General features: G+C 46.1%; 1 protein-coding gene across 2 annotated transcripts in view; it reads left to right on the top strand.

The window, feature by feature from the left end:
* The window catches only part of LOC135257711 (kelch-like protein 29), a 191,024-nt gene that overhangs the window by 118,624 nt on the left and 44,835 nt on the right, over positions 1-27,565 (top strand). For both annotated transcript variants that reach the window (XM_064340753.1, XM_064340752.1), the window contains exons 5-6: positions 19,553-19,691; positions 26,683-26,879. In XM_064340753.1, coding sequence (XP_064196823.1) covers positions 19,553-19,691; positions 26,683-26,879 — 336 coding nt within the window. The remainder of the gene's footprint in view (positions 1-19,552; positions 19,692-26,682; positions 26,880-27,565) is intronic.

Raw genomic sequence — 27,565 nt, 5'->3', positions numbered from 1 at the left:
GTGTGAGCGTGCGTCCGTGCGCCTGTTCTTTTTGAGATAGCGAGCGTGATGACTCACATCGCGAGCCGGCCGCCGCCGCCGCCGCCGCCGCCGGGGGGAATATCATTTTCGCGTCCGAGGGACGTCTGTTAAAAGCCGGCGCTTTTCATCTTCCGAAACCTCAAAGTGCAATAACCGCTCGTCCCCACGGCAACGAGCCCGCGGCCGCGGCCCCTTGCCCCCGCCAGGACCGGCGGGAACGGGAGCCGGCGGATGAAACGAGCGCCGCGGACGCAGCGGGCCTCGCGAACGCGCGCCAGGGAGCAGAACGCGAGGGCTCGCCGTCATGGATACGGACGCAACGCAGGACAGGACGTTTGAGGACAGAAATGACCCTCCGTTCCTTTCCCCCGCGTGGTTTAAAGGATCATTGGCAGGCGTGTGTGCACATCCCGCTTGTCTGATCTCCGCAGTTCAGACGGCCTAACGCTCTGGGAGGGAGAAAAACGCCAAAGGTTGGAGCCACGGGGGGCCGCACGCTCGTCCTTATTGGGCTGTGCGCTCAGAGTGCGTGGGCTAATGAGATAGTTCCCCTTTACGATAAACGCTTATTCTTTGTAATGAATGTTACATTGATTTGACTGAAATGAATTCCATCCTATAATTGGCTGCAACCTATGACAGGCCTGACATAAAGTAGGTCAGCTATTCAGATAAATGGCATCCAGAGTCACGCTTTTTAGCCTTTTTCTTACTTGTGTGGAAGTTCTATTATAATGAACACGCACGTGCGCGCACGTGCGCACACACACACACGCACATGCTCACGCACACGCACACACGCGCACACACACGCACACACTCACACACGCGCACACACACACACGCATTGGCTTGCCACTGAGCTTTGAACGAAAGACGTTTTTCCCCTTTGGGAATCTGAACATCGGAACATCTGAAAACTCAGGCAGACGTCGACGCTGTTCAGTGGACCGGCCCTGCTGACGTGGCGTTGACTGAGCTGAAGGTACAGCGACAGAGATAAGACCCTGGCTGCTTGTGCGAATGCATAATCAATGTGGCAAATGTAGCGTCCGATTCTTCACACGCTGTAAAAATAGCCATTACCGCCGTCTGAGAGCTGGCTGTTAACCTTGGCCCCGGTCTGTTGCCGCGCAACGTTGGTTTCCGCCGCGCCCCCGCGCTCCGAAGCCGTCTGATATTAAAACCAGGTGTTTCGCTGGTGGCCCCGGGGCGCGGGCGCGGGCGAGGGAATGTATGTTTTTGACTTTCATTACAAATCCCTCGGATATTTCATCAGGTGGCAGTCGGAAGATCGCTTCGGCGCCTCGGCGAGATTGCGTGTAACGCCACCGCGCTGGAAATAATGATCCTGAGGCGGGAAGAGAGAGAGAGAGAGGGGAGAGGAGGGAAGGAGGAGAGAGAGAGGAGAGAGAGGAGAGAGAGGAGAGGAGAGGAGAGAGAGAGAGGGGAGAGAGGAGAGGGAGAGAGAGGGGAGAGGAGAGAGAGAGAGGGGAGAGAGGAGGGAGAGAGAGGGGAGGAGAGAGAGAGAGGAGAGAGAGAGGAGAGGGAGAGAGAGAGAGAGAGAGAGGAGGAGAGAGAGGAGAGGGGACAGAGAGAGGGAGAGAGAGGAGAGGGAGAGAGAGAGAGCGAGGGAGAGAGAGGAGAGGGAGAGAGAGAGAGGAGAGGGCGAGTGCGCGTAGAATGCGGAGGCAGCGCCTCTTGCCGCCGCTCTCTGAGAGTCGATAATTGAGATCAGCGGCGTGGAGTCTGCCGGAGTCTGCCGGAGTCTGCCGGATCTTCTTAACCTACTTTTCTCCCAATAAAGTCCTGCCGCTGTCAGGTCTCATCACCGGCTGCCGGAGGAACGCACAGATCCGCAACTTCTTGGGCAATTAAGACGGTGGCTTGCGTTAAAATCTGCTGCCTGTTTATTTATTCTCGGGGTCTGTCCCTTAGCTGCGTCGCGTTAATGAACTCACACGCAGGGGCACGGCAGGACGGACAGGGAGCTCCCTGCCTTTTTAAAAAACCTTTTCTGGTTTTGTTGTTTAAACATTTCACGACACACTGAATAGTAAGAATAATCATTTATTATGATTATTAATTGTTGTTATCAACAGTATGGCAGTTAGCTTGTGTTACTAAACAACAACAACAAATAATAATAATAATAATAATTATAAGTGATTGTATTCTAGACCATACATCCTGATATTCCTCCATACATGAGTGTGCTGGATGGGCTGTTTGGGGATGGTGGCACATCTTGCCCCATCTCAGCTGGTGTCCAGGTGCTCTTGGGGCTGACTGTGGGTAAACGTGCGTGAAGGCGTGCATTTTTGTGATATGGTGCATGCACCGGGAACTGCAATGGACGGTGATGTAATGGAACAAATGACGACAGTTCCCAGGTTTGGGGGAAGGGGTGGCCAGTTTTTTGCTGTTTGTATCGTTAAAAAGGAACACATACTGTAGCAGTCATATGATGCCTGTATTCGGCCCTGTTTCCTTAGCGTCTCTGTAGTGTCTCTGTGTCTCTCTCTAGTGTCTCTCTAACGTCTCTGTAGTGTCTCTGTGTCTCTCTCTAGTGTCTCTCTAACGTCTCTGTAGTGTCTCTGTGTCTCTCTCTAGTGTCTCTCTAACGTCTCTGTAGTGTCTCTGTGTCTCTCTGGCGTATTTGTAGCTCATCTGAGGAGGAGAACTCCTCTGGGTCTGGCGCAGCAGCAATGAAATGTTATTAATTCCAGTACTGAATTGTAATCAAACGGGTTTCATCTTTCGCTGTCATATTTCATTGTCTCCTGTATTATTGGAGCGTGGGTTTGCTCAGCGGACAGGCACAGCCAGGCTGATTTGTGCGGTCGTGTGGCTGGGCGCCCGCTGGAGAGGGCTGCTGTGCCTCTACCTCAGCTCGGGATGCGAACCTGCAACCTCTTGACTGCCAGCAGAACAATTCAGAACGGTCAGGGAACAGTGTTTGGCCCACAGATCAGGTGGTGCTTTGTCTGGACCGTAGAAGTCGTGAGGCGCAGCTCTTACCCCCTGGGGCTGCGCGGTTGTGTCGTGCGTGTGATGAAATTGCGCCGGACGTGTTTATTTATGAAACAATGATTTACGGTTGATTAATTTATCCTCGGCCAGCTGTGCATCACTTCTGGGGAACTGAGCGTTCTTCGTGTGATATGTGGCTTCTGGAAAGGACGGGAGAAAATTGGGTTTTCTCCTGTCTGAAGAGATTTTGAACCCGAGATGTACCAGACTTGCCCTTGAACAGAAGCCGAGAGACTGAGAGAGAGAGAGAGAGTGGAGATTGAAATAGAAAATGCCTTCATTAGCACCAATCAAATCAGAGGGGAAAAAAACCGCCAGTCTGATATTCCCTGTCCTCATATAGAACAGACACAATGGCAGCGCGAGAGAGGGGGCGGGAAAGAGCGCGTTTTCATATGACATCTCAGCACATCGAATGATAAACATTTAGTTTGCAGGTTGATCATGGCGGCATTAATCACGTTACAAGTAGCGGGTCATCACAGCGTGTTATTAAAAACCCGGAGTGCGTTTGTGACCGCTGTGCTTTTCAGATTAATCATGCAGAGCAGATTATTCATGCAGTTTCTGACTCTTCCAACCCGTCAGCAGGAGACGGAGGGGCCCTGGTTTTTAATAAAATGAAAAAAACCACGCGCGCGGCTTTTAAAGGGAACTGCGCGCGATGGAGCGACGGGACTTGCTAGTCTTGCCGATGAACACGATTGCTAATATGAGAAATGTGCTCTTGGACCGATTGCGTTTATTTTAAGGATATTGCTTTTACTGTTTACATTGGAGATTACTACAGGAGATTTTTCTCAGTCAGGATTAACTCGATTTGCAGTAAAGCAAAAGCCTGTTTGTCTGAAATACGAGAAAATGCCCTTTTTGTTTGTAATTAATCACCCAGGGTTGCAGATACAGGCATAGGGAGGATTATGCATACATACATATAATCAGTAAATTTAGCGGTCGGGTTGATCGTGACCTTCATATTCCTAGTATGCCCTTTCAGCGCTGTGCTCCCACAGGGCGAAGTCTTAAATTCCTCTCCTGAGGATTTCAGTTATACAACCCATTAACAATAATGCGATGTTTTTCTGCTGGACGGAACAGAAAGTTTTTTTTTATCTGCAGTGGCAATTGCAGCCTGTTTGGTAACGCGGCAAAAATCTCATCTGGCGCTGTTCATATCTGGCGGTTCTGAAACGCGCGAGCGAGTTGTGATTTCATGTTTTCCAGCGCGTTCAAACACGCGCTTGCTGTGAGCGTACCAACGCTGTTTCTTACACTGCCTAACCGCGTCAGAGAACACAAGCCCGTTACGGAATTTATTCATTTAATTCACCAAACATAATTAATTGAAATTAGTGCTGTAGGTTTTTACTTCTGACGCAATGTGTAAAGATTGAAATACACACGGCAAGTTTTCTGTACAACAGAAAAATGGCATACTTTGCATGGCCTACAGCGGAAGAGATGCCACAAGTCCTTTTTTATTTATTCACTGCCAACTCCCCATTGGGTCAATGGCTGCTTGCGATTTCCACCTGAATGTATGGTTTTGCGTCAGTGGTCTCAGCTGTAAAAAGTACTGCCAGTCCCCGTTTTTACAGCTTCCTGCAGTCCTGCGCCGAGAGATATTTTTGTCTAAAGTTGAATTCCCCCGGTAGCGTTTGGAGAGAGCCTAGCCTTTCCCGACAGGAGAGAAATGACAGCTTTACTTGTTATCGTGTTTAAAAATAATAACAATTGCTGCAGAAACCCCCTCTGTCTCACATTACTTTGTAGTTAATGCGGGGAAAACTGAATAGCTCATTAAGATTGATCATGCGCTCTCCTCCCCTACCATACAGAAGCGCAGTTCTTTTCATTAATCACCTCCTTTCGTGATAACGCGCGCGGCGTCTGCGCCGGAGGAAGCGTCTTTCTGACGCGCGCGCCCACTACCGCGTGATCATACCACTCTCTCCCCCTCGCCCATCGCGTCCAAATCTTCAGTAGAACCGCCCTTTTTGTCTCCTCTTCAGGCTGTTCCTAATTTCGTGATCAGTTTTCTGACCAGCTTACGCAATTTTAGAAGAATAGCAGATTGTATGCTGAAAATACAATTGTCGAGATCGGCGCCTTTTTTTGACAGCCTACGGAAGAAATCTGTCCGCGCTGGGCGTGTACACGCAAGACCGCGCGACGGTTTGTTTTCTGCATTAGAAGCCTGTCATCACCCCCCAAACACAAAGCAAGCTCTTTCTTCTCATTAACTAATATTTGACTTTAACGCCAGGGCCTTTTTATAATGTGTCCTTCTCTGCTGACAAGGCTACTCAAGACAAACTGTGTTCAATAAAACTTCTCTCTCCTTGGTGAGATGTTCCAGTATACAGTGGTTAGCTTGGCGGTTAACTGCCACATAGCCCGTAATTGGCTCTCTGCAGGCTATAAAGTTTAACGGGTTACACAATTTCCCACTCTCTAAAATATCAATATATGAGCTTACTACTGTGTAATGTGAACTTTGGCAGAAGCATTTTACATGACAACAAAAATGATTCGAATAAAATAATGTTACTACAGTATGGACATAATGTTAAAAAGGTAGATCTTTCTTCATTAAAAAAAAGATACTCTGGGCAATCAGAGGAATACACGACCTGAACATTGTAGTCTTGTAAAGCAGGTCTGGTGCTCTGTGTAGTTTTGTTATTTATAATTACGCAATTATTTATAAAAACACATTTGTGCCTCTGTGCAGTTACAGTATTATTAAGGACACTATATTTTAATTTAGCCTTTGAGAGCAATGCACGCGCAATTACGTGCTGGCGTTTCTTCGGTCGGATCAACCGTTTGGCGCAATTCATCATAGAACGAAGGGTGAGGGAGAACGGAGGGGCACTGTTTTATATGAGAACATTCATTTAGAAACGTGTGAAAACGCAGCCCCCGGGGATCGTGTTTTGGTTGAATGTGACCCTCAGTGCACACCGTATCAAAGTGTCCTCGCGCTCGCACGTATTCCATAAAGGCTCTTTCTATCCAAATAGTATTTCCCGCAAAGTTGCGCATTTATTTATTTATTTATTTTTACTTTTATGTTTTATTTAGCCACTGTCTCTCAGGAGGACGTGTGCGCCAGTGACCGAATGACTGACAGCTCAAATCGTCCATCGCACGCGTCTGAATGGCGGCGCGCGGCGAGCGGGTAACCTTTAAACAGTGAAGGTTCGCATAAATTGCCGGGCCGGTGTAAATATGAAGCGCCGCCGCTCGTGAAAAGATATCCACTCATTGGTATCCTTGAAAAATACTGAAGCTGTCTGCTGCCATGACAGCATAGTTCACCGATTTGAATGTGTTCCTGACAGGATATTTTAGGATTGCAGTCGGATGAGCGATGGAGAGAGAGGCACATATTTAGAGGAGAGAGGAGTCGGCTGTGGAATATCTTAACCCTCCTGTAATGGTCCTTGTACGTTATTGAGGGAAGACATTTTGGCTCTTTACAGCACAATCTGCGTGTATGAAATGAGTGGCCGTTTGCGGGTCTGTTTGTCTGCAGATCATTTGCCCATTAGGGGTTTCTGTAACTCTCTCGCATTCGATGTGGAAATGTGTGGCGTATGTAAAGGACTGTGTCAGGGGTGATTTTATTTTATTTTTAATGAACGTAATTGTGAGGACGGAGATGTGGATGTGCTGCGTAGCTCATCGCGCGTGAAATAGGCAGTAATGCATTATCTCTGAAGCCAACTGTAAAAATACCAGATGCCGCCAGGCAGGAAGTCAATAGCTGCAGTAGCTGCTGTTTCTCACTAATGAGACTGGGAATAATTAAAACCCACAGAACTTCAGTTTGTGGAGTTACACAAATCTTACAACACTCGCACACACACACACTCTCACTCAAACACGCGCACACACATACACACACTCTCACTCGCTCACACACACACAAAACTCTCACTCACACACACTCTCTCACTCACTCACACACACACACACACACACACACACACACACCTCTACCTGGCGAACCTCTGTGCCCTGGTTATTTCCCATTTGCCTGGGCTGTGAGTTCAGCACTGACAGGCTGTGCTGTTTTTGACCCACTACCCCAGTACCTTAATCTAGCCTAATCACCGTGGCGACGAGCTGCGCCCCAGGCTCCGTCACATGGTTTTGACATGTTAAAGGCAGCCACTAGCCAATAACAATAACACCGCCACGTCACAAACACGGCTTTGTTGATTTTTCTCGGCCAGTGGACCACCCTTGACCTTGTTTCAACTTCCTCTAGTGTGTGGACAGGGGTCGTGCCCTTTGACCCCAACCCCCCTGGGGTCATGGGGCACATCTGGGCGGAACGGCTGTATCCAGCACGGTTATTTCTGTCCGCTGCGACTGGAGCTTTGGAATAAAGCGCCAGCTCAGCAAAATTCCTGTTTTTTTATTTTTATTTTTTTGTTGTTGTTTTGTTGTTTTTTTTTTTGCTCCCCGGAGAGCTAGCGAGCTTTGGGTCAGGTGCAATGAAGCAGAGGAGAAGTGAAGAGATCATTCAGGAGCGATTTCTGCCTGTGGAGAAGTGGCCCTTATCTACGGGCCCGAGAGCAGAGAGCCCACTCTCTCGCTGGAGATCCTCATTCCAGCCCCGTCCGCTGCAGCGTCTCATTAAGATACTCCCAGACATTAGCCCCTGATTTAGCGTTTCCCTCCGGGTCATTATCTCTGTCTGAGAAACGAGTCATCAGTACTTCTAACACACATGCACAAAAACACGGACACACGCAGGTATGCTTGTGTGCATGCACACGCACAAAAACACGTACACACATACAGGCACACACATGCACACACGCACACACCCAACACTCACATGCACACACACACACACACGCACGCACACACACACATTGACACACATACACTTGACGGTGGCTCCCACATGTGCTGAAACTTCAGTTAGGGTGAACCAGCGACAGTTTCAGTGCCGAGACTCCAGATGAATAATTCACCCCTTAAATATCCACAGCAGTTGGCGAAGAGCAAATTTAATCACTCACAATAGCGTTTGTCATCGTGCACTAAAAAAAAATGTAATGGTTTTTTTGTCTGAGTTTGTGACTCATTAAAGTAAATAAGTGCTGTTGCTGTAAGTTAATCTTATATTAATTTACTTACTCTATATCTGGGACGTTTCTTTTAACCCCTAAAGGACCCCCCAGAGAAAACTACAAGTCCCTTCATTCTGCTGTTTGCGAGAACCCAAGGCACACAGCAGAATTACAGCACACAGCTGTTTAAGCACACAGAACTACGGCTGTGTCTTGGAAATAGTGTGTGTACAGTATGCTTGTCCAATGTATGCAGACATACACATAAATGCAACTGTGTATGTGTGTGTTAGTATGTGAGTGTGTGTGTTAGTGCCTGTGTGTCTGTGCGTATTTGTATATGTGTGTATATGCTTGTGAGTGTGTATGTGTGTGCATCTGTGTGCTTGTGAGAGCGTGTCTGTGTGTGTGTATGTGCGTTTCTGTGTGTATGTGTATGTGCCTGTGTGTGTATGTGTGTATGTCCATATATGCCTGTGTGTGTGTGTGTGTGTATGTGCTGTATGCGTGAGTGTGTGCATGTCTGTTTGTGCCTGTGTGTGTGTGTGTGTGTGTGCTGTATGCGTGAGTGTGTGCATGTCTGTTTGTGCCTGTGTGTGTGTGTGTGCGGAGTGTAATCCTTTCACACTCAGCTGAATTACCCAGCATGCCCGGCCTTGTGCTGAAACTGTCTGTCATTTACACTGCAGGGGAGGTGATATACAGGCTCTGACCTGCCCCTCTGTGCTGTGGGACTTCATCTGAGTTTATCTGAGTGTGTGTGTGTGTGTGTGTGTGTGTGTGTGTGTGTGTGTGAGTGTGAGTGTGAGTGTGAGTGTGAGTGTGAGTGTGAGTGCGTGTCTGTGTGTGAGAGAGTGTGTGTGTGGGTGTGCATGTGTGTGAGAGAGTGTGTGTGTGTGTGAGAGAGAGTGCGTGTGTGTGAGAGAGTGTGTGTCCGTGAGTGTGTGTGTGTGAGAGTGTTGTGTTTATATCAGCGTGTGAGTCCATTTCAATTCAGCCAGTTCATTCGTTGAAACAATTTCACAGAATGTTATGGGAAATTTTCAGTTCATGAACTGGCTGAATTGAAATGGACTCAGCCCTAACCCTGGTGTATACATGTTGGGATGTATGTCTGCTAATGAAGAGCAGTGGCTTGTCCTGGACAGAGGGGATTAATGGGGTGACCGTGGGGGACGGGGGGGACAGGGGGGGTGTATTTCACACAGGAACCCTGTCCCACCTCTGCACAGGTGCTGGTTAATGAGGGGAACTCAAACTGTACACAGACACACAGCTGCTCATCTCTGCAGTGAACACCGCGCTGCTCCGGGGGAAAGCTCAGAAGAGCCCGGAACATTCCGCCATCGTCACATCCTCTCTGTGTGTTCGCTCTCTCGCCGAGCACGCTGAGGGCCTTCGCTTAACCTGTAAATAAAGCCGACCTTAACATCACCCGCCGCCTCGAGACGGACTCGACTCGCTTCTCAAAACCGGCTAACCCGGTTTCGCTGATCTTATTGGTTGATTAATTGATCGGCTGATGGGTTGCAGCGACGTCTTCGCCGCTCCGCCCCAGACACAGCGGCATCTCCCCTGTCAGCCTGACAAAACCCAGAAGAAAAAAAATGATACGAATCTCGCTCTCGCGAGCGGCTCAATGTGAAACAGGAGCGGCTTCGACACAGTAAACCCTCCGAGTCCTCTCGGTAAAATCGATGCGGTATTTACTTGGGGTTTGCGTAATTCCATTTCCCCTGATCCGCATCTAAAAAAGGGACACTGTGAAATATCAGAAACAAAATGGCTTCTGATCGCTGGGGGAGCTGCCGCAACAAATCAAAGGAATGTTATGCTAATATTGTCATATTGCTGATATAAGTACGTTAGACTTGTACAGCATATTGAAAGACTTATAAATGTCAATTAACTTTGATATTTATGCTAAGTCTTCTACATTATCAGTGACTTATATAAATGTAAATTAATGCTGATATTTATGCTCAGACCTGAAGATTATGAATTCTGAATATAAATAAATGTTAATATTTATGTTAAGACTTGTACATTATAAAACACTAATTAATGCTATTTTTGCTCAGAGTTGTACATTGTGTCAGATTTATAAATACACTGTGGGTGCTTCTGTTCCAAATCAATACTGGTATTAGATAACCTTTAATTTATAATTAACAGTACTTACGTGTATATGTGCCCTTTTCAACATACTTTCCATGAAATGAATAGTTATCAGGAACGTTTTTGATATTTACTTTTTGTTATAAAGTAATGGAGGACTAAAGCAGTGTGCGTGGTGTTTTTAACGTTACACGAAGTAAAGGGGGAGGATTAACGGTCCTGGACTAGAGAAAGAAAAGAGGGATATTTACTGCGGGCTCACGCTGTTTCTTTCTCTCCCCGTCGGAGCGGCGGGCTCGCAGGCGTTCAGCGGGAGTCCGCCGCTCAGAAAGCAGCCCACTCGCTTAAGAGCCGCGTGCGTTCGTTTAACAGAGCCGATTTAAAACCCGGAGACGCGGGCAGCTGCGCTGGCTTTGTGTCAGGTGCTGCGGTTTATGAAAGTGCGGCTGGGGTGTTAGCGCGCGGTCTTGGCGGAGATAGCGAGCTCGCGGCTCCCGCTAACGCGCGAACCTGACAGACCCATTAAAAGGCCGCGGTAAGGATCCTTGAGCTGTCCGCGGGGTTCCCGCACATCGCCGGCGGTGCGTTTGTGAAAGAGGCCGAACAGATGCTCCTGTCTATACACACCCCACAGCTTCACACCGTCCTGCCACCTCGCCCGCTACTCTAATCCTCACTATTTTTAAATATCGCACTGGGAATGCACCTTTCAGGCGACACATTGAAAAGAACGCGTCTGTCTCAGATCCTGCTAAAAAAAAAAAAAACGATAGAGAAAAAAGTTAATCCAGCTAAATGCAGGAGGAAGATAAATTGCCCTTTGTCTGAACAAGGAATGTTTGTTTTTGTTGTTGTTTTTTTTTATTATTAAAAAAAGCTTCATTCTTCTTTGTTTGAGAGCACTCCGCCCGGTTTCTTTAAAGCCCCATTCTGGGTCTTTGTTTATCAATTTCAGTTTGACTCGGTTACATTTAAGAATACTATTTTTGGTGCGCGCACAAAAAGCTCTTGAGGAGCGTCTCTATAAACGGGGCATTGTGCCCTTCAATGCTCTTTGTGTTCAGTTATTCCACTGTGCTCTCTTTCTTTCTCCCTCTCTCCTTCCCTCCCTCTCTCTCTCTCCCTGTCTCTCTCTTTGCCTTTCACATGTTCTTATTTCTGTTCTACACCTCCATTGTTAGCCGTTCAGTGCGCTTTTGTGCTGAAGGAGAAACGTTTTGCCAGCCCATTCTCCCTTTGCACAAACACTGTCCTCTTTTGTCATCGTTATTAAATGGAAACCAGTTCCATCACTTGGTCCTGCATCTCCGCCGCTGGATCTTGCCCTAATATTATTAGGCGGTATTTATTTGGCGGTCGCTCCTGTACGGACAGTACAATCAAAACAGCGAACGAGACGCGCGGTAATGTAGTTAGCGGAGCAGCCGTGATCACAGTGAATAGGCGCATATGTAACAGTACCGCAGAACGCATGTCTGCTATAATGAAAATGTAATTACTTGGTTGTCGTAGAAAACACTGGTCTCTCTTTTCCGGTAATGTGGCGCGTCTCCGGGCTCGAGCCACCGCGCGTCATTGTGTGCGCGCGCTGGCCACATGCGATGAGAGGCCTATTTTAACTTTGTTTCTTCACTGTTCCTACGCCTGTTTCAGTTGCACACAGGTCTTGCTTTTTCAACGAACGAGACTAGATTTATGTATTGAAATTTTGAAGGAAAAATAGAGCCTTATTAATTATTAATAACTTTTTTTCCATGTTAACCATTTGCTTGGAAATGGAGCATAGAACATATAGTAAATTATTATTATTATTATTGTTGTTGTTGTTGTTGTTGATTTTGTTGCTGTGTCACTGCTAATATATAAACAATAATAATGATAGTGTTTAGTATTTTCTGGCCCTGTGTTTGATGGCTTGGTACCAAGCGCTGCATTGAAGAAGACTGACGGTATCTGTACTCTCAGATTGACAGCTCTTAATTTCTTTCCAATAATGCTAATGACTTACCTTTGTGTTCCCTTCAGTGGAGTATCATTCCTATCAGTCCTAAATGTGGTTCTTTGCCTCACAGTATGTGTGCTAGATCGGCTCTGTGGTCCCACCGTAGGTGTACTGAGTTAAGTGTACTGACCTTGCCGTAGGTTAAATAATTTATCTTCTGTGCCTCGCGGTAGTTGCATGTTGCCATAAAAAATGTACGGTAGCTGGGCGAGCTTTCGCAAAACAAATGCATGAAAGGCAACGCGTAGCGGCCTGCATCACCCCAGCTAGGAGACACAGGGCCTGTGTTTGCTGCTCGCTTCAATAATTGAGTCGTTCTCCGAAGAGCTCTCATGTCAGGGCAAACAGAGGCGGACTAATCGAACCGTAGATCAGAATCCTTCTGTTCCGGCGGGGGGAAGCCGTGGAGCTTTCAGCGCCGAGTCTCGGCTCAGCTCAGCTCGAGCTGCTTCTGAACCAATCAGAACTCCACCAGAGAAATCAGACAACGTCCTAAAATTCTGTTTTAAATACGGAACAGTAGCTATAGGCTACAGCTAAATATTTTCAAAACTGGCTCATTGATTTAAAAAAAAATATATATATTTTTTAAGTATTTATTTTAATAAACTGTCTGTGGGCTATTGCTGCGTAGCTGTAATTTATACCTGGCTGGCCACACAAGTGGCAACTCTATTATCGGTGGGATTTACTCACGTGTACCGCCGTCCTTCCGTCTGTGTTTATGTGTTTGTAGATCTGACAGTTTGCACACACACTCGTTCTAAAACAGCGCAGTGTTTTCCCATGGTATTTGGGGGTTAAGTGCCACAGAGGACCGCGACCCCCCCCCCCCCCATGGGAATGAACGCTGCCTGCTTTCAGTTCCAGACCATCTCTCCTACCTGCCCTACCTGTTCTGCCCACACCTGCACCCTTTCATCTGTGTAATATGAGCTGTCAGCTGGAGGTCCTAGGTCAGGCACGTGCATGGTCCAAGGTGAAACTGGTCAGTGTTAGAGGACAGTTCTGCAGTTAGGTTATGTATATATATATATATATATACGATATAATGTACAAAATAAAATAAACAAATTTACATGAATAGTAGGCAGTGGATTACAGTGTCATATGCGTGTTAAAATGGTCTGCCTACTTGTATATCCGTGAATACTAACCTCTCTGTGTTAAAGTGAAACAATCAGCTTAGTTTCTGAATTGCTTTTTTAAAAATTGCGACCACGAGTAAATTTATGGAAGCAGCCTATATATATATTTTTTAAAATCAAAAATACATATCGATATGTTTGTATTTGCCGGTTTGAGTTTGAGAGGAGGCGCTCTCGTTCACGAGCGATTTGCCCCTTAAAGGTCGCGTGGCCACTCCTCGAGCGGGGTTTACCGAACGCTCATGCTGTTAAAGGTGAGAGCGAAGCACTTACTGAAATAGACTGAGACAGCGTGGATTCAGTCCGGTTTTTCATGCCAGACTTTGTGTGGGCTGTGGAGCTATATTCCGAGTTATATTCCGCGGCTCCATCGAGGTGGTTATACAATATTTTGCCGCATGATTGCATTTTTTACGCATTTGTATATATTTACGATTTCATTTAGGCTACTTTGCATCAGCTCTGGGACAAAAGAGAAACGTACAAGCATTACGTCATAGCGCAGTCCAGCTATAAAATGCAATATTTATTTTACAATGAAATGTCAATTTGGAGGTTCAAAACGCCGGCATAACGTTTCTGCCTCTTATTGAATCGGTAAATCAGATGGGATATTTACGGCGCACGGAAGGCGCAGTAGCGTGGGCTATCTTCCGTCTGTCGCTGCTGTCACTTCAAAGATGCATTTGAAACAAATATTAGGAAGGAATAGCATGGTCAGCTGCGAGTCTGCGGGGCTGCTTTGGGTCGGGGCAACTTTGTTTTTATTTTGTTTGTGTTACAAGTCATTTCGCCAGGCTGTTCAAGTATCGGCTTTAGTAACGTGTACCCAATGATGTGGCATCCCCTGAGTTCGCAATTAACTGTTTTTATTATGATACATTAAAGAACATGTATCACAGATTTTACCACATTAAAATATTTGAAGTTTTGACACTGTCCTCGAGATGCAGTTGGTTGCTTGATCATATTTAACCAAACGAAACACTGCTCTAAATCAAGCAGCTAGTATTAAACCGTTAGCATCCGCAGACGTCCATTTTAATTGTCTGTCGGTCCAAGCAATTAACTAAAATTCAGTTCGTGAACGGAAAAAATGGCCGTAATGATCTCTATGAGAATTTTTTTGAAGTGACTAATTTGATTTACTTATTTTTGTCAATTGTAACAGTTGAAATTGCACTGAGGAGGCCGAATCTGGCTCCGATACAAAAATGGAACTGATCGCGGTGGAATTAAAAAAGCGCCATTTTTATGAAATAAGGGCTCAATAAACACCTTGTCAGGCACAAGTGGCTCGCGGAAAGGGGGAAATAATAAACCGTACAATAAAAGACCCCGGCATTAATCACCAAGAGAAACCGCGGTGCTGGAGTGGCGGCGGGTCAGCGAGCCATCGATAGCTGGGGGGGGGGGGGGAGCAGCTGGGAATTGAAAAGGTTGATCACAAAGATAGAGCCCTATATGAAGATATGTAACGCGAGAGCATGGCCGTGGTGCTGCATTACGGGCAGGGAATTGTGCTTATTACTCAAATGGTTGTGGGTTTTTTTATTTTTTATTTCCAGCTGGCCCTTGCTCTGGTGCCCTTGCACAGGGTACTTAAAATGAATTGCTCTGGTAAAATATCCAGCTGTATAAGTGGATTTTTTATTTTAGTTTATTTATTTATTTATTTATTTATTTGTCATCTGTGTAAATCGCTGTGAATAAGACCGGCTGCTGAAACGTAAACGTGTACGTCCCCCCGCGTCTCGCTGGAAGCTCGGCGCTGAGGTATGGTGACATAGTTCTCCTTTAAGCACGGCTGGGTCTCCGTGACTCATGCAGGTACCGGTGGTCGGGGTCAGTTTCAATTTCAACGCGGTCAATTCATAAAATTTAATTAAATTCAGTTTCGATGTAAGAAGGCCTCTTGGAACATTGCATGCGTGTTCCAGTTCATGAGTAGAATTCCTGTTCATTCTGTGAATTGACCGAATTAAAATTGGAATTGACACCGACTCCGCGGGCTACACGGACAGGGGCGCGAGCTGTGAGCTGTGTCTCTGCCAAACCAAGGGAGGCTTAATCTCACCTCACAAATGTGAAACAGAAATTAATTTGGCACTGGTTCATAAAGGCATTGGGACAAATCCACACTGATACACGCGCGCGCGCGCGCGCACACACGTGCACACACCGTAGACACACATACACACACAAACGCACACACAATTATTTTGTAATATAAAAATGGCTATTAGAAATGTGTACATAATGATGCATTTATGATAAACTAATCATAATATTTTCCACACCACTTGCAATTGCGGTATATTTGTAATTCTGGAATGGGTTCGCATTGGGTTACAGAGTGGGAGGGGCGGTAATATTATGGATAATACACTGTGATATAATCAGTAATAATAACACCATGCTATACTCGTTGGGGGAACTGCCACAGTACACAAACTGTAAAGCTCTTAATTGTTTCTTACCTCTGAAAGGCACCGCAGCTCTTCTCTTTAACCACTCTGGCTCTCCGAGGGAACCTTCCGGTTGGTTGTAAGATTTGACTTTGGTTACTATGGTGATAATTATGTGTTCGTATTTATGTTCCGTTGCTGATTGTGCTATTTGTTCGAATAGAGCTTAATGTGTGGCTCCCCACTGTATTGAAGCAAGGAACATATTGTTTTTTAAGTGTTTATGCTTTTTCCATTTCCCCTCCACTTTGGAATGTCAAATTATTGTTGTTATTATAATAATTATTATTATTATTGGAATGCCAAATAGCATTTACCCGCGCCTGTTGCTACAGCTCTCCGTACGTGCTTCTCCTCCAAAGCTCGCGACGTCAGCCGCTGTTTTTTATCGAGCCGCGACTCGCGAGGAGGACGTTTCTGATGAAGACACTTCTCGTGCAGCCGAACGGCCACGTTAACCCGATCGCGTCGCCGTCGTCCCTGCTAACCGAAGCCCCCTCCGGTACCGGGGCGAGGCCTAAGCCTAAGCCCGCGTATGTTGCCCCGCGAGGCCGCCGGCCACAGTCGGCACCAGAGTTTACCAGATCAGACCGGGTTTGTGCTGTTCATATATTTCCTGCACTTGCTTGTCCTGTGTTTATCGGTGGCTTTTCTACATGTAATATCTCACTGTATCCCAAGAGTTGGAGGCTAATATGGTTTAATAAATCAGATCATAGCATATATATTGCGTTTTGTTTTGAAGGACGGTATAAATTTGATCAAATCAAATTTCATGTATATAGCACATTTTATACAGGAAGCAGCTCAGTGTGCTTCACACTAGCAGTTCAGATACAACAGATTAAAAAAAGTAATAATAATAATTTTTTTTTAAATAGAAAAAAAATGCTTTCAAAGTGTACCTTGCTCTTGTAAATAATACAGGGGTTGATTTAGTGAAAATTACACTCTAGCCTTAAAATGAAATATGACTTTAACCCAAATATAATACAGCAAGTTATACAATTTATTCTTTTTTTTTCCTGGTTTCCTAAAATAGCTTTGTGTGATGGTTCATTGAATCAGATTGAATCGACCAGTAGGATAGTATTTTTATTAGCCATTCAGCCTTATTAATGCAATTATTGCAGCATTATTTACATGCCATAAACAATCCAGGATTTTAATCCATGCACAAATATATTTATTTATTTATTTTTTACAAATTCCGTGCTTCTTATTACTGCCCACTGGATGCTGCTTTGATCTTATCTGGATGAATAATAAGTACAATTTTGTAAAAAGAAATGAAAATGTTTCTTTAAAATATAGAAATTAATAGAATATCTGGCGCGGTGGGTAGAGTTTCAGAACTTCATGAGTTTTGTGATGTCACAATTATTGGGGGGAGGATGTGTAGCCTTGTAGTTTGCTGTGTTCCTGTTTTTATTGATGGGTTCAATTTGGGCCCTCCCTTTACCCCCCTGGTGTGGGAGAGAGTTGGGTGGCCTTGGGGCCGCTGGACCCCCTGGGGACGCACCCATTCGTCCTCTGTGTGGCGAACAGCTAGAGCTGCCATTGGATGTTTCACGGTTGCCACGGCAATGGGGTTTGCTGGTGGATAGAGGCTGGCCCACTTTAGCACTTGGTAATGAGCTTTTACCGGCCTCCTTCAGCTGCAGCTGTCAATCAGACAGGGGGTTTGGGGGGGGGGGGTAGGTGGGGGGTGGGAGGTATTATTCACAAATGGGTGGGTGGTTATCAGGTTCCCGAGAGCTGTGCTCATGCCCTGTGGGAGCTGTAGTTTTGGGTGTGGATGACCTGTGGGAGCTGTAGATTTGGGTGTGGATGACCTGTGGGAGCTGTAGTTTTGGGTGTGGATGACCTGTGGGAGCTGTAGTTTTGGGTGTGGGTGACCTGTGGAAGCTGTAGTTTTGGGTGTGGGTGCCCTGTGGGAGCTGCCTGTACATTCAGTTACACTCTCCACAGCCAATCACAGCGCCCACCTGCATGATGGATGGAGAGCTGGGGAGAAGACAGGAGGGGGTTGTGTTTGATTTGATCCTAATAGGTCCTTCCTGACAGGAATCATTACAGTGTGTCCTTACCCTTCACTTCCTGAACCAAGGCATTGACTTGGCCCTTCCAGAGATGGCAGCATTTATCCGATACCAAGCCTTTCTGAGACCCAGCTAACTGCTGAAAGCAGAGTGCACCACGCGGTACGGCCTGGCTTCTGAGTGCTCTGCAGATTCCCCCGAATTTACACTCTTGTCAGTATTAGATTATCTTTTCTAAATGAGTGGATACGTATTATTGGCACTTCACGCTGTCAGGTAAGGGTTTTGTATTGCAGGGGAGTGGAGGTGGGTTTTGAGGGAGAGGGAGGGCACTATTGCCGGCTGTAGTTGTAATCAGAGATCATTCATCTCGCCAGAGAGATGGCTCCATCTGCACTCTTCCTGCTCTGGCAAAGGAGTTCCTGTCCCAGTTGTGTGTTTAGCCGCGGGGTTCAGGAGGTTTCTGTTCACAGCTGAGAGACAGAACGCTCAGCGTAAAGCCCTCCATCTTGGCTCCGGCTGAGGCAGTCGCTGCTGCTCTAATTGACAGAGATAAAGCTGACCTTTGACCTGATGAGAGCAGTGCAGAGGAAATGTCTCTCTCCTGTGTCAAGTGCCCCTTGACCCCTGCCAGCTTCCCTTATTAAAATGATCTGACATCGCTGCTGTCTCACGCGTTCAACATCCGCTCACGAAACGCTGTTTTTCCATTTTTATTTTTATTTTTTTGGTCTGATTTCTGTAAGTTTCATCACAGGACTGGCTCACCCCAGCAAACCTCCCTCTGCCCAAACATCCCTGTTTCTGTTTGTTTCTCCTCTTCCTTCCATTTCTTTATCCGTAGGCCTTTTTTTTTGTATACATACGCATCAAGGTATTTAGATTCTTTTCGCCATGTTTCTTTTTTTTTTTTTTTTTTTGTTCAGAGATCTCTCCCTGCAGAATTACTGACCTATAAAACTGAAGCATGCTCATGCATCGTTTTATTGTGAGGTGTTTATGTGAGAAGTGCGTGCCTGGTGCTGAGTGGGTCAAACAGCTGCACACGGGGCACGGACAGAGCGGAGGGGGTTAATTAATCAGGGCCGTCACCGCGGCAACGGCAGACATTTTATTCTGATCTGGCTCAGTGCGCCTCTGCCATGAATTTTTTTTTTTTTGTGACATCCTCTTACATTAAAGCAAGAAAAACGCAGTCGTTTGTTTCAATGTTCGTTACTCTGTCCTCTTTGAATGTGTATTTTTTTTAATTTAAAATGTTTGTTATTGGTTATTCTCACTCTCTCTCTCTCTCTTATTGTCTTATTCATCTTTATAATTTACCTTTTTCATACATTCTTCTGTGTACGGAATGGTCTCATAATCAAACTACGGCGCTTTCATTTGCTAAATAAATAGCTGTCCTGCGCACATTTTGTATATGTTTGTGAGTGTGAATGCATTTTTTTCTTTCTCTTTCTTATTTGTATAACATCATTGTCCTAGATGGGGTGGGGGGGAAATCACATAAATGTATATCTTGTAATCATTGCTTTTTTTTCTTCTTATGGATTTCATTTAAATGAAAAAAAGGAGAAAAAAACACTAATTTGGAAGATGGCGATGTTTGTTTTTCTTTGTTCCACAGAGATGTTGAAGGAGCTGAACCAGCAGCGCAGAGAGAGAGAGTTTACAGACCTGAGAATAACTGTAGAAGGCAGAGAGTTTGAAGTCCACCAAAATGTTCTAGCTTCCTGCAGCTTGTATTTCAAGGACCTGGTGAAAAGGTTTGCCTTCCTCCAGATGTTGATCCAGTCTCTTCCCTTCCGTAGGAAGCATTTGTGTCGCCTCTCCTTCCCTCCCCCTCTCTTCCAGGGCTGTGAAGACAGAGGTTCCTGTCACAGGGCCAGCAGCCAGTCCCTTCTATTTTTTTTTTGCGCGCTCAAATGAATGTATTTCGATTCGGGAAAAGGTCAACCTTTTGTCTAACCTTTTCATCTCCACGGAGTAAATTAACAAATTTCCATTTTAATGGGCACAGAAAATGTTCCATGACTTGGGGATCTTTTTTTTTTTAAGTGAATGAACTCCCTCACCCCTCTACCCCCCCCCCCCCCCTCCCCCCAAAGTTTGGACTGCAGTTATTAATTTGATAGACAAGCCCAGTGTGAGGGGCCCAGTGTGTGAGGTGGGGGGGTGTTTTATGTGTGCAGGCAGGTGGCCGTGCGTTTGTCGGCGGGGCAGCTCCTCGTCAGTAAGCGGGCGGGTAGAGCGCTTCCTTCTCATCGCTGCTTTCGCAGGTCTGCTTCACCCCTAGGCCCCTCCTGCCTGCCGCGTTTCACACAAACGTTCCTCAAACAGCCAATCAGATCTGCGCTTGATCACCGCTTCCTCCACACAGATTTCCCTCTGCTGGAATTCAGTGGGGACTCAGCAAACAGCCGAACTGTATGGACTGAGGGGAAAAACTGAGTTTTTACAAAAAGAGTAAACAAAACCTTAAATATTTAGAAAAGGCTAAAAATTGCGACATATAGCTAACAATTGAGTCCAAGACATGAATTTTTGATAGTGAGAAATCTAGCTTTTCTATGTAAGAAAAGCTTTCTTTATACAAACTTTTGTATAAAGAAAGCTTTGTTGTTTTCATTATTTGATGAGCCTCCAAATTTGTGAAACTTTCAATATAAAAAAAGTAAATAATCTCCAGAGTTAGGGAAACTGCCTTTTATTTCATACCTCACGGAAAGTAGATTAACTACAGCAAACCTACCCTACCCTTCATGCAACTGGCAAAATTACAATTACTCAAAAAATTTAGTTTGAACTACTTTGTAAAAAACTGATCACTATTGTGTTCCCCAGATAGGGCGTAAGTGTGAGTAATTGGTTGGTTTCTCCACGTTGGCTGACTGACAGGCGAAGTGTGTAACATGCAGGTGACTGTCACGTCTAAGTACACGTTTGTTTTTCGGAAATGTAAAAGTTAACGTTTGGTAGAGTTTTCCGTCGCTTGTCCGACTCCTTCAGACTCGCTCGCCGTGCCGGAGTGTGGCGGTTCCCTTCGCTGGTGCTTCCGGAAGCATCTCCCTCCCGCGGTCCTGACACACACAGCCGCTACGCGACATCCGTAAACTCACGTGGACGTGTCTGTTATCACCCCGCCTCTTTCCAGTATAAGAAACTACTTTCCGGCGTCACAATATCTCCCTGAATGAATTAGCTGTGAGAGAGCAAAAAATTGGACTTATTCAAAGCCACCTCACCTCCTTTTCTTCTCCTCAGGTTTCCTTTTCTTTTCTCTCTCTTTTTTTTCCTTTTCTTTTCTCTCTTTTTTTTTTTTTTGACTCTCGTTATTTCGCTCGGCGACCTTGCCGTGCGGGAGGATTCGTCCGTTTTTTTAGTTGAGAATGCGCGACGGCGTCTCCGTCTCTCTCGATTCGGGGCGAATTATAACCCGCGGAAAAAAAGGCTCTGCTCTCTGCGTTTCAAATGAGGAACAAATTGGGACTCGGCCTCCAATTAGCTCCCCTTCTCCCTGCAGCGTCCGCGCCGCGCGGGGTTTTTATCTTCCGTCCGAGCAGACGTCCGCCTCGCCTCGCCTCTCCTCGTCGCCCGTCCGCACGCGCTGGGTTTCAGAAAGAGAACAGGCACGTGCCCCTCCCAGCCGGCCGACCCGATCCTACGTGCTATGAAAGGATAAAACTTATAAAACTCAAAAATCTATTAATTTTTAATGTGGGTTGGTTTCCTTTTTTTTGGTGGACATTTTCACATTTATTTTCTGCATTCAGTCTGGTTTGTAATCTTAGTATAAAATTAGTATCTGTTCCCGACACAGCATGTTTAAAACCGTAAACCTATCGGCTACGTACAAAATGGATTACATATTTTTTTTACAAACACTACAGATTTCAAAAGCCTGCTGGTAATGAAGTAACAATCAAGTAATCGCTGCTGTTGCCCGCGCATTAGCGATCTCAGATTTATAACGGTGATTATTATGAGCTTTTCAGCGCAGCTTTTTAGTGAGACAGCTCACACACCTCTCCCAGGCAGTAACACACTCGCACAGGTGTTGTCCTCAGAGGGCTGCAAATCGCAGAATTTGAAAATGATTCATTTGAAAAAAATCACAGTATTTATTTATTTATTTTTTGCTTACTAAAATTCACATCAAGAAGTTACATTTTAGCATTGTGTCACGTCATAGTTTGTAAATCTCTCATTTTGTAAGGTAAATTTTTGTGTGCATTTTAAACAGCGGTGATAATTGTCCATTATTCCGTCGGTATTGTTATATAAATAAATCAGATATGAGTTTAGCAAAGGGTCTATGTGTGAACATCACCATGGATGGCCTTTTACTGCAGTGTACTCACTGAACATTAGTGCTTCAAATAACACTGAAACCGTCGGGTTAGCTTGGCACAGCGGCACTGAAAGTCAGTAGAAAAATACCAACAAAAAAAAAAAAGAAAAACTGTACGAAATAGAATCTAAATAAGTTGATGCTCAGGCGGTATGAGCACATAACTGTCATTATAATTTTGTTACATGGTAATAAAAGCAATTATTCAATAAAGCTCTGGAATGAGCACACTAAAATTTCATAATGCACCCAAGGTGCAATCTTCGAAGATATCAGAATGCCCGACCAATTAAGTACCCGAACCTTTTCGGCTGAAGTAACATCTGGTAATGCGTTAGTGTTGTTGCTTAGCGCCGGGTTTGAGGCATTATGAATGCGAGCGGAGATTGCCAGTGAGTGCGCACTGCCTGCTCACCAGGCTCGTTTTATCGCGCTGTAATTGGTTAATGGGCCTTTTCCCGGACGTGGCTGGCATTTTCATTGGCTCCTGCGGAAATGAAGCTCTTTTTCGGCGCCGTGTGTAATACCTCGTTTAGCGTTTGTCTTGATGTTCTACCTGACCAGAGGACACGGGAGAGAGAGAGAGAGATGGGTTTTTTGGGAAATTGCAAATCAGTGCAGTCACAAAAAAGAGAACGCTGTTACTCTCCATCTGATGCACTGACTGCAGAGTCCCACCCTCCTCTGGCTGTATGATTTCACCCCCCCTCCCCACTTATGCCCCCCCCCCCCCCCATCCAGTTGATCACTGCCCGGTGGCATACTGTATGATTGGCTCTCGTGTGGCTAACAGTGAGAGGGTGATGTCAAATTCACAAGACTTTGGCAGATTTTTTTTGTGACCAGAGTGAGAGAGCTCACATTTTCGGAGAAGAAAGAAAAGAAAAACTGAGCAATCTGGATTCTCCCTGCCCTGCATTACTGCCCTAGAGCAGCTAACAGCTGCATTACTGCCCTACGGTAATTTACAGCTGCATTAATGCTGTAGAATAACTTACAGCTGCATTACTGGCCCAGAGTAATGTACAGCCACATTACTGGGGAGGGGGGGGGGGGGTGGTCAGGGTCAGGAATGAGGAGATGTGAGAGAGAGGTGGAGGTGTGTTTGGTAGGTTGTGATCAGACAGGGTCGTGCCACACGGTCCTCTCTCTCATCCTGTAGGATGCTTTGATGCTGCTTCGCTGTGATCTTTGTCTTCTTAATGCACCACAAAGGGATGGGGATCCATGCTTCTTAAAGCTACAGCTCCAGCCCTAAATGGTGACCATCGCTTCAGTATTACTGTGTATTTGCATAGCACTAACTGCTCATCCAGCCTGAAGCAGTTCAGCTCTAATATTTGCTCAGAGGTGCAATGGCAATGCCCCAGCTGGGATTTGAACCCGTAGCCCCTTGACTCCCCCAGCCCGGATACGAGCCTGGCTTCTTCCAGACCGCTGCTCCGCTCTCTCTGCCCTTCCTTTTTTCCCCATTAAAGCCTTTTTTCAGGGAAGAGAGATAAATATGTCTTTTTCTTTTCTCAGAACGCACATTTACATTTAATCTCTCCTCTGATCTCTCCGAACCGTCAGAGCCCCGCGGGGTTGAAAGGAAATGGGTTGCACGGCAACGCAGTCCCAGCCAAGTGATAAAATCAACAATATGGGATGTGTGTCAGCCAAGTGCGCACACGTACGCTTTATTTATAAACAGAAACACACACATATACATATATGAATGTATTTCATATATATTTATATGTATGTATAATGGAATATATATATATATATCACATCCCAGTTTTTTTTTAGTTTCTCCTCCTATTTTGTTGGTGTGATTTGCATAAACCCGGCTTGATAAACTCCCAGTCTTTTTCTTTTTCTCCTTCTCTTCCTTTTTTCTGCATTCCAAGCGCAAGTTCTGCAATCAGATGCAAAGTAAGCGCACGCCATCACGTACGCGCGAAAGTCGGGGAGGCCATTTCCATCACAAAGCCGAGTGCTGCAGAAGCCCGTTTAGATTGCGCTAATTGACCTGGGTGATGAGCTCGCTCTTATTTTTTATTTATTTATTTATTTTATTATTGTAATTTTTTAATCTTTCCTTTTTCTACTAAGCACCTCCTACACCACTTAACCCCCATGTTACCTCTCTCTTAATGCTGGCACTCCGGGGAGTTTTTTTTTTACTGATGGTAATAACGATCTGTGGCTTTTGCTTTTTCAGGTGTGACGCTCTCGGTTGCTCAGAGCCAGTCGTGGAGGCAGCACCAGCCCTCCCTCCCTCCCTCCCTCCCTCCCTCCGAATGCAAAGCTGTTGCTTTTCCGTTTTCCGTTTCCGAATCACCACTAATATCTCAGTTCGTACGCAGGCTGTGCTGATTTTGCCGACGCGTGGTTGGGGGCAGGGCCCGTGGGCGTGGCCAGGGGAGGGAGGGAGTGGGCGGGGCAGCTTACCTGTTTAGGGACTCTCTTGTTTATGAGGCCCAGGCTCAGCTCCCAGTCATAGAACACACCCCAACCTGCAAGAAGGATGGCTGCTGGCTACCTGTGGCAGAACAGACCTCTCCCCCCCTCTCTCCTCCTCCTCCTCCTCTTCCTCCTCTCCTTTCTTTACTCACACCATTCCTTGTGTGTGTGTGTGTGTGTATGTGCCTGGGTGTGAGTGCATCTGTGTGTCTGTGTGTGGGTGTAGGCTTGTGTGTGTGCACATGTGTATGTGTGTGTCTATGTCCGTATGTCACATCTGTGTGTTAAGTTGTATAGCTGCAATTTATGTAGTCCTGGTAAGATGGGACAGATATGACATGTGTGTGTGTAAGTGTGAGTGTGAGTGTGTGTGATGCGAGTGCGAGTGCGAGTGCGAGTGCGAGTGTGAGTGAGTGTGTGTGTGTGTGTGTGTGCGAGTGCAAGCGTGAGTGTGTGTGTGTGAGTGTGTGTGTGTGTGTGTGCGTGTGAGTGTGTGTGTGGTGTGTGAGAGTGTGTGTGCGCGAGTGTGTGTGTGTGTGTGTGTGGCGTGTGTGTGTGTGTGTGCGAGTGCGTGTGTGAGTGTGTGTGCGCGAGTGTGTGTGTGTGTGTGTGTGTGTGTACGTGTGTGTGCAGTTAAACACAAGGTATCCGCTGAGTTTGCAGATATTTCTTTTTGACCTTGAGAAGCTGAACAGCACCGTAAGGCTCTTTTTGCAGAATTGATTGTGTCCTGCCCAAACTCCGGGCGGAGTCTAAGTTATGACCCTTCAGTGCAGGGTGATTCGGGGGCCCTCGGGTGCTCGGACGTCCCACTTAAGGGTCCATAAAACAAGTACTAATGCAGTTTATTCACTGACCAGTCTCCTTACTCTGCTCAGTGCTGTCATGCTTGAGCTGGACCTTGTGGGGACCTGCAGCTCTAGCAGAACTCTGTTCAGTGATGTCATGCTTGAGCTGGACCTTGTGGGGACCTGCAGCTCTAGCAGAACTCTGTTCAGTGATGTCATGCTTGAGCTGGACCTGGGGACTCCAGCTCAGCAGACTCTGTCAGTATGTCTCGCTGGCTGGACCTTTGGGGACCTGCGCTCTAGCGACTCGTTCATGATGTCTTGCTTGAGTGGACCTTGTGGGCCTCCAATCAGCATAGCCTGTGGTGTGCTTCAGTCTGCAGTGTGCTGAGCCATTAATTTTTCTCTTGCGTAGGCATGTGTTGTGCTTTAGGTCCATTGTCCTTTAGCCCATTCCAAAATCTATCATTAGCCTTATCACAGTGTGTGTGTGTGTGTGTGTGTGTAGGTATGTGAGATTGTGTGTGTGTGTGTGTGTGTAGGTATGTGAGATTGTGTGTGTGTGTGTGTGTGTGTGTAGGTATGTGAGAGTGTGTGTGTGTGTGTGTGTAAGCGCGTGTTTGTGTGTTTGTGTGTGTGTAGGTGTATTTGTGTATGGCTGTGTGTACACGCGTGTATTTGAACGTGTGTAAATATTGTGGGTGTTTCTGTTTATGCATGTGTGTTACTGTGTGCTTGTGTGCGTGGACCCTGTGTCTTTGCATACGTGTGTGTGCGTGCATGCACTAGCGTGTGTCTATATGCACACGCGTGCATCTAATGTTGTGTTATTTTATTTTTCCTTCAATTTATTGCAATAATAGTGATAGCCAAGGGTGCTGCCCCTGTAATTGTGAGAGAGGATATTCTCTTTCAGATGCTGTCTAAAAGCTTTAAAGAAACATAGTCCTCTCTGAGGAAAGGGCAAAGATAATAATAATAAAACAAGACTAAAAAACCCAACAAAAAGGACCTTGACTTCTCCAAACTTTGGCATTTTCAGTATAATGATATACGAGTTATTTTTTCCTGCGTGTGTGTGTGTGTGTGGTATTTTTTTGTAAGTCTGCACTGGTACAAGATGTCCTGCAGGGCGGCGCTGTTCTCTAAGCACTCCTCTGCTGTCGCTAGGTCGTCGGGGGAGAAGCGCGGCGGGGACAAGCTGGAGCTCTCCATGAGCAACATCGACGCCGACGTCCTGGAGCTGCTGCTGGAGTTCGTGTACACGGGCTCGCTGGTCATCGACGCCGCCAACGCCAAGACGCTGCTGGAGGCCGCCAACAAGTTCCAGTTCAACACATTCTGCAAGGTCTGCGTGTCCTTCTTAGGTGCGTACCGCTTCCGCCGGATCGCGACGGTGTAGCGTGATGGGTAAAGAGCCGGTCCTCGTAACCTAAAGGTCAAAGGTCACAGGTTTGATTCCCAGGTAGGGAACACTGCTGTTGTACCCTTGAGCAAGGTACTTAACCTGCACTGCTTCAGTCAATATCCAGCTGTATAAATGGATGCTATGTAGGAAGTTATGTAAGTCCCTCTGGATAAGAACATCTGCTAAATGCCTGTAATGTGATCTCACCTCTTATTCATACTGGTCACTTTAAGTATTTTACTCTAAGGTTGTGGGGTTGATTCCCAGCTGGTGATCAAACTCACAACCTTTCGAGTTAGAAGCCCAGGTCCCTGACCGTTAAGCTACTTTACTGCCGTATCCCGTTCACACGTTTTCGAGCGCGTTTTATTTTTCAGTTTTTGAGATTCCAGCAGTTAGCATCTTGTTTTTTTTTTTATTTAAAAAAAAAAAAATAGCATGTCTTTGTCTGGGAATGCCAGGAGCTGCCGTGTGAAGCTGGAAGGTGGTCGTTTGTAATGTTATGACCACCCGTCACAGCGCAACGCATCGCTGTGCCGCTTTTTTTTTAGCCCAAAAATAACAAAGGGCCCCCGGAAGGCCTTTCAGCGCTGACGCTAATCCCGAGCGCACCGCTAAATCAGCCTGACTTTCTCATTTAGAGTC

The sequence above is a fragment of the Anguilla rostrata genome, chromosome 6 (genome assembly GCF_018555375.3).
Source record: "Anguilla rostrata isolate EN2019 chromosome 6, ASM1855537v3, whole genome shotgun sequence".
NCBI lineage: Eukaryota > Metazoa > Chordata > Actinopteri > Anguilliformes > Anguillidae > Anguilla > Anguilla rostrata.
This window is presented reverse-complemented; position numbering and strand designations above follow the sequence as displayed.